At 37.1% G+C, this 12,004-nt stretch overlaps 1 protein-coding gene and 1 long non-coding RNA gene across 2 annotated transcripts in view; one reads left to right on the top strand and one right to left on the bottom strand.

Moving 5' to 3' along the window:
* The window catches only part of LOC144633622 (tether containing UBX domain for GLUT4-like), a 30,915-nt gene extending 19,062 nt beyond the window's left edge, over nt 1-11,853 (top strand). Inside the window, exons 12-20 of the mRNA XM_078492464.1 lie at nt 2,857-2,932; nt 3,332-3,413; nt 3,983-4,049; nt 9,085-9,147; nt 9,267-9,319; nt 9,855-9,906; nt 10,328-10,403; nt 10,606-10,817; nt 11,679-11,853. Coding sequence (XP_078348590.1) covers nt 2,857-2,932; nt 3,332-3,413; nt 3,983-4,049; nt 9,085-9,147; nt 9,267-9,319; nt 9,855-9,906; nt 10,328-10,403; nt 10,606-10,817; nt 11,679-11,686 — 689 coding nt within the window. The 3' untranslated portion in view covers nt 11,687-11,853. The remainder of the gene's footprint in view (nt 1-2,856; nt 2,933-3,331; nt 3,414-3,982; nt 4,050-9,084; nt 9,148-9,266; nt 9,320-9,854; nt 9,907-10,327; nt 10,404-10,605; nt 10,818-11,678) is intronic.
* On the bottom strand, nt 4,568-8,639 carry LOC144633623 (uncharacterized). Its single transcript, XR_013567078.1, has 3 exons — nt 8,409-8,639; nt 7,914-8,194; nt 4,568-6,007 (listed from the first exon to the last, which is right to left on the bottom strand). It is a non-coding gene; the product is annotated as an uncharacterized LOC144633623 (long non-coding RNA).
* Nucleotides 11,854-12,004: the final 151 nt, after the last annotated feature.

The following is a 12,004-nucleotide window of genomic DNA, read 5'->3' as shown; positions in this document are numbered from 1 at the left end:
CACTACACGGACGAGGGGCTTGAAAACTAGGCGAACTTTGAACTCGACATGATAACCCAATATCTGCTGCAGATATTGGGTTATCATGTCAAGTTCACATGCTACTGTATATTGACTGAATGCTCTCGACCAATCACATGTTTCAAAGTAATTCTAATGTATAATAATAGTAAATAAATGTCCTTGTTTTTGTATTTTATTTATTTTTGAGTTAAAAACACAGAAAAATTACAGTTTACAATTTACAGTTTACAAAAAAAGAAACGTACGATATTCTAAAAAAATAATCACAAAGATATATACAAAGACGAGTTACATTATTTCACTAATACCACATAAAGTAACGTAAGCAAAATTTAAGAATAGAAAAAAAAAACTAAAAGGAAATAAAGAACAAACTACCACCAAGTCAAATTACACTACAGGAAAGGGAACCTAAAGAAAGATAAGATAAACTTTATTCTGACACAAGAGGGAGCAGAGGCTCCCACTTCTTGTAGTGATAACTAAGCTTGTTAGTCTCTCTCGCAATGAAATGTTCAAGTTTGTAGGTATTCTTAATACGCTCTAATAATAGTTTTGGGGATAAAAATCTGTCATTCAGTTTGAAAAGGTACAAGAGATATTTGCCTTCAAGAATGATATAGTTAATTAAAGAGCTATAGGTTTGTTTGTCACTTAGTCCGAAAGTGACATCTGTGATCTCAAAATGCTTAGAGAATTTGAGTTGCTCTCGGAAAAGGTTCGCTACTTCATTCCAGAACATCCTTACTCGTGGACAGTAAAAAAAAGAAGTGTTCTATAGTTTCTATGTCCGCTTTACTTGGGTAACATAATGGGGAATCGACTTTTTGGAACTTGTAAAGCATCTTGTTTGAGCTCAGCATGCCTTTCATTTATTACAATAGTAATTAGTAACAACAATTCTTATTGATAATGGTTTAATTCCATATAAATATGATACATTCCAAATAAAAATTATGCAGTAAAAATAAAAACCTAATTAGAAATCCTAATTTAACCTATTTAATTAGAAAACCTAATTTAAATAGGTTAAAATAATTATATATATTTTTAAAAAGTGTAAATAATGTAGTATACGCAACCCACAAGCTTCTTGGCTTTTATTTAATAATGTTTTAAAGGTTTTGCTTTGCTTTGGTTTACTTTTCTTTACTTTACGTTACGTTACCTTGCGTTACTTTACCACTGAATGCTGGACAAAAATACCATTCTGACAACGTTGGTTACTCTTGTGCTTATATTAAAATACGCACCACGGTGACCAATGTTGTCATTATTGAAATGTTAGCCAAGGATGTCAGTGGTAACCAATGTTGTCTCACAGTACCATTATACTAAGTGAAACTGTAATGGATCCTAATGCACTTGCATTTGGATTCAAATGCATTCTTACCCGTCTTTTTCCAATTAGTCATCGGGCCACCTTGGCGAATCTTCATTGTAATTTTGCGCTTGATGAACAAAAATTAACTGTAAGAGCCCTTTGTCTAAACCATCAGGAGTCAGTAATTTGTACTTTTCGTTAAATGACATTTTTAAAGTGTTTTTTTTTAAGGGACTGGTCAATAAGTATCAGGGGGGGGGGGTGGGCCGGAGCAATTGGAAAAGTGGTGGCTCAAAAATGTGTGACCCACCCCTTCCGTCTGGCTCAAAACCGACTAACCCACCCCTGACAGGGGGTTGAAAATTACATGACCCACCCCCTTTGCTAAAAAAAATCAAGGGACCTATCATTTCTTTATCATCTGTTAGGGGTTGGAGATTTTTTATTTGACTTCAGCTTTTTAAGTGAAATTCCCTACATAGACATTTTCCCTGATGAACACTGCTGTTCCATGTACGTCTTTTTTCCATTTCTTGACACACCAAAGAAGGATGAATTTATCACTTCTCATACTAGCCTTTTGTAAGTTTTCCACACATTTGTGTGTAAAGTCCATGGGGAAATTTAGACACAAACATATGCAAAAAACTGAATCAGTATATGATATTAATTCATAATTAATTATATATTGAAGAGTTAATATTTTTATACAGAAATAAATAACATAAATAAAATACAACCACTGTCCATCATTCATATTTGCAAATTGTTTGAGAAATATATCTTATTAACCACGCGCGAGGGCCGTACTGGGCGAATATTAGCCCGAGGTCTTGACAGTACGGTCCCGAGCAAGCTTGGTTAATAAGAGATTTATTACACGACTAGAAACTTTGTGTAGTGGGAATATTGCTACCCGGTAGATGTCGTGGAAAACAATGTGGGGCAGAACTTTTACGCTCGCTGTTTATTTCTGTGTTTAAGGTCATTTCATTTTCAAAGCAATAAAAACTCCGAAAAAATCTTGCAAAAAAATCTAGCAAAAATCTTGCGCTAAATCGCGAGGGACTGCACACAAGTCCTTGAATGCCACTAGGTCTTGGGCTTCCTGACCCCCAATGGTTAGGCTACTGTCAACAATATCCTCGCAACCATTTGGATAAACACGATTAGAAGGGAACTGGGGATGACCAACTGCCTTAAAACAGGAAGCCCAATACTACAGTGGCTGAACATTAATACCTGCCATGGAGGCTGTTGCCTTCATAGGCACTTATTGTCACATATAAATTCCCTGACAAGGCAGAAGGTCCATAAACCTTACAGGTTCAATTTCTAACATCCCACCGCGCGTATGTGTTAAGATAACAGTAAGCTTGCCTGGCACGACCCAAGTTTTAAAAGGCTTTAATAGTAGACCAATGATTGCAAGTTCACTAACATATTTAATCTCTACATAATTTACTTTATCCACGTGTTCACCATAGGTCTACTTTGATTTTTATTAGGCGAGGTTCCAGATTCATTCTTTGAGGTGACAGTGGATGACATCCGTGTTATGTTAAGAGACTTGAAGAATGAAAGGTACTCTATAGACCATACTTTAAAATATTATTACGATAGGTGCTGCTGTTGGTCAGGTGTTTGCAAAGCAAAATGCATCAATCTTGAGTGGTGCACTAAAAAATGCAGTATTTTTTGTTCGAGAGTTAGTAGCAACGAGAGGCGTAATTCCTTAGTTTCAAGAAATGTTACTGATCGAAACAATTATATTACCAGCAGCAGGAAGGGGGAGACAAAGGAGCAATGAAGTAAAAGTTCTTAGGGCATATTACCAAAGCTAGACCGATTCTTGAGCTGTGCAAATGCTGCTACTGGAGATCCAATTTACTGATTCCTCTTTAGTTTAACTAAACTCAGTAAACATGCCTTCTTTACCACAAAACTATGACGATTGGTTAATTTTGTTTTCTTGCATAACAGAAAGCAAGCAGACAGCGCCCCTTTAATGACAAGAGCCATGCGGGAAGTACGAGAAGAGGCAGAAATGTACAAACATGACAAGGTCGGTACAGTTACATGAAATTTAGCTAACTTTATCATGCACTTTGAAAACTTCTTGTGTGAACTACCACAACAAATAACGTCGTCTAAGTAAAGGTCTCAATCTATGAGACACCAGAGTACCAGAATAGACTAAAGATTGCTTCCTAGTACTAATGAGTGAGTTATATACTGTATATAGCCGTGATTTAGATCATGGAATTATCTCAAAGCATAATAACAAGGGCAAACTGAGGGAACTCTGGTGATATATTCTGTCATTAATTTAACAAACTTAATAAGTCGCACGCGTTCATGGCCTGGTTTAAAATAGTTTCTTCAAGTTATTTAAAAGTTTCTGGAAATTTCCGGTAACATATTTTGGTCTCGCCATCCTCCTCCTCTACTGCTAATAATGTCTTCCTAATAATGTCTTTACTCCTCCTTCCCCTCGTCGTCGTCGTCGTCGTTGTTTTTTCTCCCCGTGCCAGTCTCGTAACCCACAGGACGTGAATTACTGCTCCCGCAAATGAGAATGTCTAGGCTTATTTTGTTTCTTATTCTTTGTTTTAAATTTATGTACCTTTAAAGGTGGTTGTGAGAGTGAAGTTTCCGGACAGACTTGTTTTACAAGCATTTTTTAGACCAATGGAAAAAGGTAGACATGTGTTCTTGTATTGATAACAAATACAGCGGAACCTCGATTTAACGAAGTGCCAAGGGACTGGAGAAATTTGTTCGTTATATCGAGGGTTCGTTATATCGAAAACCTCGATAGAACGAATTCGCGGGAAAACAACCAAAATTTTCGTTATATCGAGGTATAGTTAATCAATTAAGACTTTTACGTTGCACTACGTACCCAGCATTTCCGGATATTAACGATTTCTAAAAATAACACTTTATTATCATGTATTATGTATAATATATTTACATAGATCTGGACATATGTATTCGAACTTATTCTCTTGCTACAGGACAAAAGGATTTTCATCCTTGTTGGTCTGTTCCGCATTCATCTTTTGTCGCGTGTTGAGATTTTTTCGTTATATCGAGGTACATTTTACGTTTGGGTATCTGGATTGTGTTCGTTATAGCGAGTATTTCGTTTTATATATCGAGGTTCGTTATATCGAGGTCCTGTTCCATACATTTTACTGTAACTTTGGACGAGCTGGAGAATATTTAACAATTATCCTGCGAAATCGCGCGGAATATCGCCTGATACTTAGCCGACGAGGCCGTAGGCCGAGTTGGCTAAAATCAGACGATATTCCGCAAGATTGAGCAGGATAATTGTTTTATTATTCAACAAATTGTCAACGAAACAGATTCTGCAGAAAGAAAAACTGTAATTATGCAGCGCTTTGCAAGATTTCGGACGAATCTTCGCAACCTACGTATATCGCAGGATATCTGTTATGTACGGATGACAGATATCGTTTACATTTTGACCATATATGGGCAGCGCGCGCATGTGTTGAATAATAAAGTTCGTTATCAGTGCGGCGCGTAACCAGAACTGGATATATGATTTCCTGTAATCTGATTGGCTCACTCACTGACCAAAACATTGTTCTGACCGCGAAAGGACTAAGCTCTACTGGGTTTGTAAGCAAATATGGCGTCGGCCCTCGAGTCTTCCAGGAAAGAATATAATAGCAATAGAATCCCGATTTAACCCACGTTGTATTGAACCTCCGTAGAACTCAAGCCAGTGGTTGGTTTCCTTGGATTTACGTTATGTATTTAAACGCTTCAATTTAACGCACGCTTTCTCAAATCAATTTTCGTTTCCTCTTGAGTTCGATAAATCACGATAATTTCCACCGCCGCACTGTACTCATCAATAGTACAAAGGATTTTTTGAACGAGATTTCGTTCTTAATTTCGCCACAAACAAAGATACTTCAGCCTTAAAAATGAGGCTGTTCAAGTGAAGTCTAATGCAAGTAAATATATTTTTTCATCAGGCTTTTATGACAGTTGAAGTATTGACCAGTATTGTAGTACACTCTCGTTTTCATTTCCGATCATTTTAAATCTTCCTCCTGTTTTAACGTGTACTAGCAGGAATTAAATCAAACTCGGCTCTTAGTGGATACAATCTAGATCGTTTAGATCTTTTCTGTGTCATGTGCAATGTTCTAATAATCAATAAAAACATCTAGTCTTTAAAAATGTTTCAGGTACGTGTATGTACTAAATTTTAAATTTCTAATACTTTGTTCAGGATTATCCTGTTTACAATTGTATATTGGGAAAAGTTCACACTGAGGTGATAAATGTAAATATTAGTATCAATCGGTTCCAAAAATTTTCTGCCACTACAGCTTTCAATCCCGGCACAAAATCCAGTATCCAGTATCATTTGGATTTTAACAGCCCCACATTAGGGTATCTTTCTTTGCTGCTGCCCCAGAAACTTCAATCACTTTTCTGTTTATACTCAAAAATTTGCAGTGTTTGTATTTTGTGTGAAAACAGGGTTGAAACAAGCATTTACGGTAACTTGGAAATAGCATTCAACACCACTCATTCAAAAGTTATTTTATTATGTTCCTTGATCATATCATAACTTCCTTTTTTCCTCTTTTAAAGCTTTCTTGCCATGACCTGGAAAAAATAGTATAATATTAGCAAATGTAATGAGAACAGCAGCTCAACTTATATAATTATTTATTTCCTTTTACACATATTAGCTATCACTGAGAAGTGAAAATGATTCTGTCAGCATTTGCATACTGCCAAGTCTGTTGATTACAGCTAGTTCAATACTCCCAAACAAACTCAAACAATATTCTGCCGTATATTTCTCCCACATACATGTATCTCCACAACCACTTAGATTTCAGGATATGAGTTCAAGGTCTGAATTGAAAAGATGATAGCCTCATTTGTTGAATCTAGCTTTCACTATATTTCATAGTGCTAAATACTATGTGTAACCCCCCCCCCCCCCCCCATATTTATTGGCCAGCAAGAGATATTAAGATTTTGTGAAAAAATTTTATTGGCATATATACCATGGGTATATATACAAGGGAAAAAAGATTTTGTAACAGCAGCACATGTAACAGGCCAGCCCAGTTTCAAACTACAAGTTTCACTTTTTATCTTTTTTCATCAATAAAAAATCTGTTCTTCTCAGCATTCAAAAGATAAATTAAAAATCATATGGTTGATAGCTAAGCAGTTAAATTAGGGGAGAACAGCTTTGGAAATAAGGTTATAATTACCATAGATGCTCTCAAATTTTAAATTCTTAATTTTAGTGAAAGAAATGCTAACATGAATTTAAAATTTAGTCAGTCACCCTCAACTTAACAAGCAAGATACAGCCATGAGCAATTAGGTAAATACTACAAAAATAACAGAAATGAAAATAAATATTATATGAGTCAGTGAGTCATGAGTGCATGATTCAAAATAAAGTCTGCGTCCAAGCCTTGTGGCCCATACAGCCAGAGCTTATTCCGGTTTTTGTAGCATTAAGCGACTAGGAGTATTTTACTCCCGGGATGCTAGTCCATCACAAGGTTTCCCCTGACAGTAAATTCACCAGTACCCATTTATACATCTGGGCGGGAGAGGCACGTTTCTCGGCTAAAGAACAAAATGCAGTGCCCTGGCTGGGCCCCGAACCTGGACTGCTTAATCTAGAGTCCAGCTTAATGGGCCACTGCACCTCCCACAAATAATTAATTATACAACAGAAGTTAATTTGAAAAAAGCCAGTGCAACCATTATTAACAAATAAAAACTAACCACATGCAAATGATTTCGAGTGCTTCTAAAGTAATTTGTACTCGGGCAAAAAATATTGTGGTTCTGACAATAGGTTATAACTAACTTTGTGTGAAAAACACTTTTTTCCTGATTGATTCATTAAGTCAGACTCATCTGACTCATAAAATAGGGGACCACAGTTTTACATGCTACAGCCTGACCGCAACGTCCAGACCCATGCAACACAGACAAAATAACGAGTTAGGATAATATGTGAGCCAGCGAGCCATGGGAGCCATGCGGTCGAGCCAGAAATCCCAAATCCTAATAAAAGACTAACCGCAAGCTACCTAAACTAACTGTAGGCTAACCAGAGTACTATTTAGGCTAACCAGAGTGATATGTAGGCTAGCCGATGTGTTATTTAGGCTAACCTGAATGGCTCGCAAGCCTCATGAGTCATGCGAGCCAGAAATCCCTAATCCCAATAAATGGCTAACCGCAAGCTACCAAAGCTAACTGTAGGCTAACCAGAGAGCTATTTAGGCTAACCAAAGTGCTATTTAGGCTAACCGAAATGGCTCGCTGATTATCCAGACCCCAAAATAACTTGCAAACTGGTTGAACAAAAAAAAAAAACACAGCAATAACAGGAGTTTCTTAATTTGTATGCAGAGTTGTTTTATTTGCTGCTGTGTTAAAGACAATTAATTATTTGCATTGCTTTCAGCCAGGTATAAGCTTACTATTGTTTTTACCCATGGGTCTGATACATGTAAAAATAAAAACCTACCTTATTTTTTTCCACCAGTAAAAGTTGAAATTGATGCATTTGACCATAGTTAGTAGAGGGACTTGACTTCTACTAACAAATCCGTATCGTCTGCAGGCTGAATACACTTTCTCCGGGTGAACATCTTTGGTGTCTTACTCACTCAACATCGATGTCAAAAAACTCCAAAATTTCGTTTCGAACCGCTGTCAAAGCAGTTCTGGACCATTTTTCACTTTGACAAGGTTTTCTTACACAACCGGCACCTTTTCTTCACGAAAGCGATGTGCTTTTCCATCAGACTGCAAAAGAACATAACACGAACATGGCATAAGCAGTCCAGTCGATGTATCACTTTACAAATAACGCACATGGCGCGACACATAGTTGTATCTTCAAAACCACAGCACTATGTGAATAACTCTTGCACTACAACGAAAATAGTACGAAATCAAAGCAAATTTTATGCAGATTCTTAGAATAATTTTTCCAAAGATGGAAAAAATTGCTACGCACCTTTTATGTTAAGATGTTTGATGCTTGGTCAAGCAGCTTCATGCTATCGAATGCTCCAAAAATCAGTATTTTTTCGTCTAGAACTCAAAGAATACGTGCAAAGACGCCATTTTCTCACACTCGTCTGTTACCTTGTTGTTCAAAGGCTACGTTCCCAAAGTACTGTGGGACAAAGGCACTTCAGCGCGTATACAGGACCTAAAAACTCTACCACTATACTGTCCCTTGAAGCGGGCGCCATTTTGAAAATAATATGACGTCATCAGATATCCAGTTCTGGTTACGCGCCGCGCTGGTTATACCGAGGACTTCGTTATATAGAGGTTCGTTAAATCGAGGTTCCACTGTAATATAAGACTTTCTGTCAGTTGATAACATCAAAGTGAGGTTTCTATTTCTTAATGCTTTCTTAATTTGAACGTCAAACGTTTTACGAGCTGAACCCTTCAAAACTATCTCGGTGTATAAGAAGTTTGCGTTTTATCAATTCAATTATTATTTTTTGATTTTATTTGGGGCATCTCTGCTATTACTTCTATGTCCATTAATTACCTGTTTTAGAAAAGTTTTCTTTTCTGTTTTTGTTGCAGTTGTGCTGAATCACTTCGTTCTGTTCAGTTATTTTGTTTTATTTTTCCAAACTGACTTAATTTGTCCATTTTTTTTATCTTTCAAGTTTCAGCCCTAACAGAGTTTGTCAGATCTCACTTGGAAGACCAAAATGTAAAGTTCTATTTATGTAAGTTTTTCCATCATCTGATTTGATGTGAATCAAATTTGTGTTAGGATTTGAAACATTTTTTTGATCTATTTGTTTTAAATTGACACCGATTTCCATTTCCTTATGTATGTAAATAGACACTACACCACCAAGGAGAATCCTTGACAAATCTAACTCAACTTTGTTCAAGGTAAGTAATTGAATCTTCTTTGTCTATTATGCTATTGTAAAAGAATCTAAAAAAGGTACGTTTTATAGTCGGTATCCCATGTACTGAGCACCCGACTTTGCGGTTTTTGGCACGATTGTTGCTGAGCACCAAAGTCTATTTCATTAAGCTTTGCCAAATACTCGCTATAAAACTTTATGTTAGGGGACAACTTACTTCTATGAAACTAAATGACGAAACCATAGCTTCATCACAGATAAATAAGCCTCCCGGGCGCTATAATTTAAAGTTATAAACAAACGAGATTATTTTCGTAAACTATTCAGCCTACAGTTTTTTGTGTAATGTTCTTCATTTATCGTCCATCTGTATCTTCTTTTGTATTTAAATTGTCTGTTTTTATATTACACGCAATTTGGTGGCCATTTTCTTATGTCTAAATTTGGCTTAAATCCGTGACACAGTTCCTTTTATCTCGAAGGTGAAAAGGTGAAAGGGTTACAGACATTTAATGGAAATTACCCTTTTCACATTAAATTCATTTTTTTTTTTTCAGAACAAATTATATCCAGCTTCAGTGGTACACTTTGGATCTCAGGAACAGCAAGGTAAGAAGTTGTCAGCAGCTGAGCGTTGTACAGCTATTTTTTATAATACCGAGAGGGAATCCAGCTAATTAGAAAAAGAAAATCTTACCGTTTCTTTTTGAGGCTAAAATGAAACCTCTTCACAAGCTAAAAGGGTTGACGGAAAGTTCGTAAAGAGGTGCTCGCTTTCATTGATTGATTGATTGATTGATTGATTGTTTGATTGATGGACGTTTTAAACTGATTAATGACATGTTTTGTTTGATTAACCAATCTTTTCAACCAGCCAAATAACTGAAAACCGCACATACAATTTATTGGTACATGGCTTTTTTGAGTTCTCCTCCAGCTTCCCAACTAACCGAACGCCTGGAACAGGCTACATCTGAGCATAAGGTCCAAAAATATGTCAAATTAATCAATAAGCCATTTCTCTTTTCAGAACACTTCCTCGCAAGGCGATTGCTAGACAAGCTGTCAACAGTTCTAGATGCCGAGAAAGCTGTTATTGATACTGGGTAAGGCGAGTAAAAGTTAGAAAAAAAAGACAACACCATACAAGGCTCGATTTCCGCCGCTCTCTCGAGTCCGGTCTTCGTTCCTCCTGGAGAAAGAAGCACACTGCGGGCTCATTTCCCGAACAGCGGTTGGTAATCCAAAATTTACACCATGTCACCTTGGTATTGAACGTGCTGATTGAAATTTGCTGCTTATTTCTAGGGTCTTATCAGTTCGTTCCAGCTCTAGACCAGATGTAGGAGACTCTCTTGTCAGCTCATCTACTGTGGATGATAATCAAGAGCCAGGGACGTCTCTAGCTGGGCCTGGTGCCCCTGATAGATCACGTGAAGGACTTAATACCGCCTCCAATAACAGACCTCGCACTGGAGGGGCCAGTAAAGGCGCAGTACCCAAATGGTTTAAGGGAACGGGTAAGAACGTAGAAAATGTTCAATTTATTTGTTATTTATTAACACGAAGGCGACTTTTTGCGAGATACCGTATAAACATTTCATTATGAAGCATTAAAATTTTGACCTGTCTTATTTCGAAGTTTGTTTGGCCAGGACTTGTTGTAGATATGTTTTTTTGGGTAAAAGTTTATTGCAGCGATGTTAAAGTCTTGTAAAACTACAAATAGGCTCAGAAGTACTCCACGAGACCTTCGCTATTTCTTCTGATCGAATAATGAGTTAGCAAGTGCAATAAGGCCCGACTTTCCTTTGAGAAAAATATACGAGACTCCAGGTGAGAACATCTCAGGGAAGTCATCCATGACACATCGAGAACATATGAGACTCCCAAAGATGACTGCGGCATACAATATTTCCGGGAAGAGCATGCACCATTCCCCAGAAAGACGCAAAGGACTTCTAATTGTGAAGCGCATTGAGCTTTGTAAATGCGCTACATAAGAATCTATATCATTCATCTATATCATTCATTCATAAGAGAGTTGGGGAAACAGACGAAACTTCCCGGAGAAAACATACGGTACTCAAGGGGAGAGCATACGAGACTCCCTGGGAGAAGCGGAGGAATAAGAGCCTGATCGATGATTTTTTTATGAGCCACGAGCGTTTTCATAGTTTGTTTTAGAAACCTATGACATTAAGCCAATCAGAACGTGCGGTGCACCTTGGGGCTATTTTATGAAACCGTACGAACTAACTAGGCACGCACTAGGCACAAACAACTAGGCACGCAAACATACTGTGTGGTGTTTAATCTTAATTTTTTTAGAGATGTTTACATGTTTCTTGTTAATTCTTTCCTTTTTTTCCTTTTTGCAGGGAAATAAAAGACATGGCTCTACTGATAGCAAATCTCTAAAATATTACTTAGCCGGCATGTGGAACATACAGGCACGGTCATATGACGAGAGCTTGTGGTCAGGAGACTGAAAGATTTTAAGAAAAAAAAAAAAGGAACTGCTTTGCAATGCTAGTTGTTGACGCTGCAAACTGTAGCACAAAACCACACAGAGCTTTAAACCAGCGAAAGAATACGTTGTTCTTTTCCATGTACAAAATTTTCTTCAAATCGAAGGAAACTTAAGTTAAGTAAGAAGAAAAAAAGAAAAAACAAAAAAAAAGAAGACGGGAAAAACAACAACAAG

Source organism: Oculina patagonica, chromosome 12 (assembly GCF_052425735.1).
Source record: "Oculina patagonica isolate OP01 chromosome 12, crgOcupat, whole genome shotgun sequence".
NCBI lineage: Eukaryota > Metazoa > Cnidaria > Anthozoa > Scleractinia > Oculinidae > Oculina > Oculina patagonica.
This window is presented reverse-complemented; position numbering and strand designations above follow the sequence as displayed.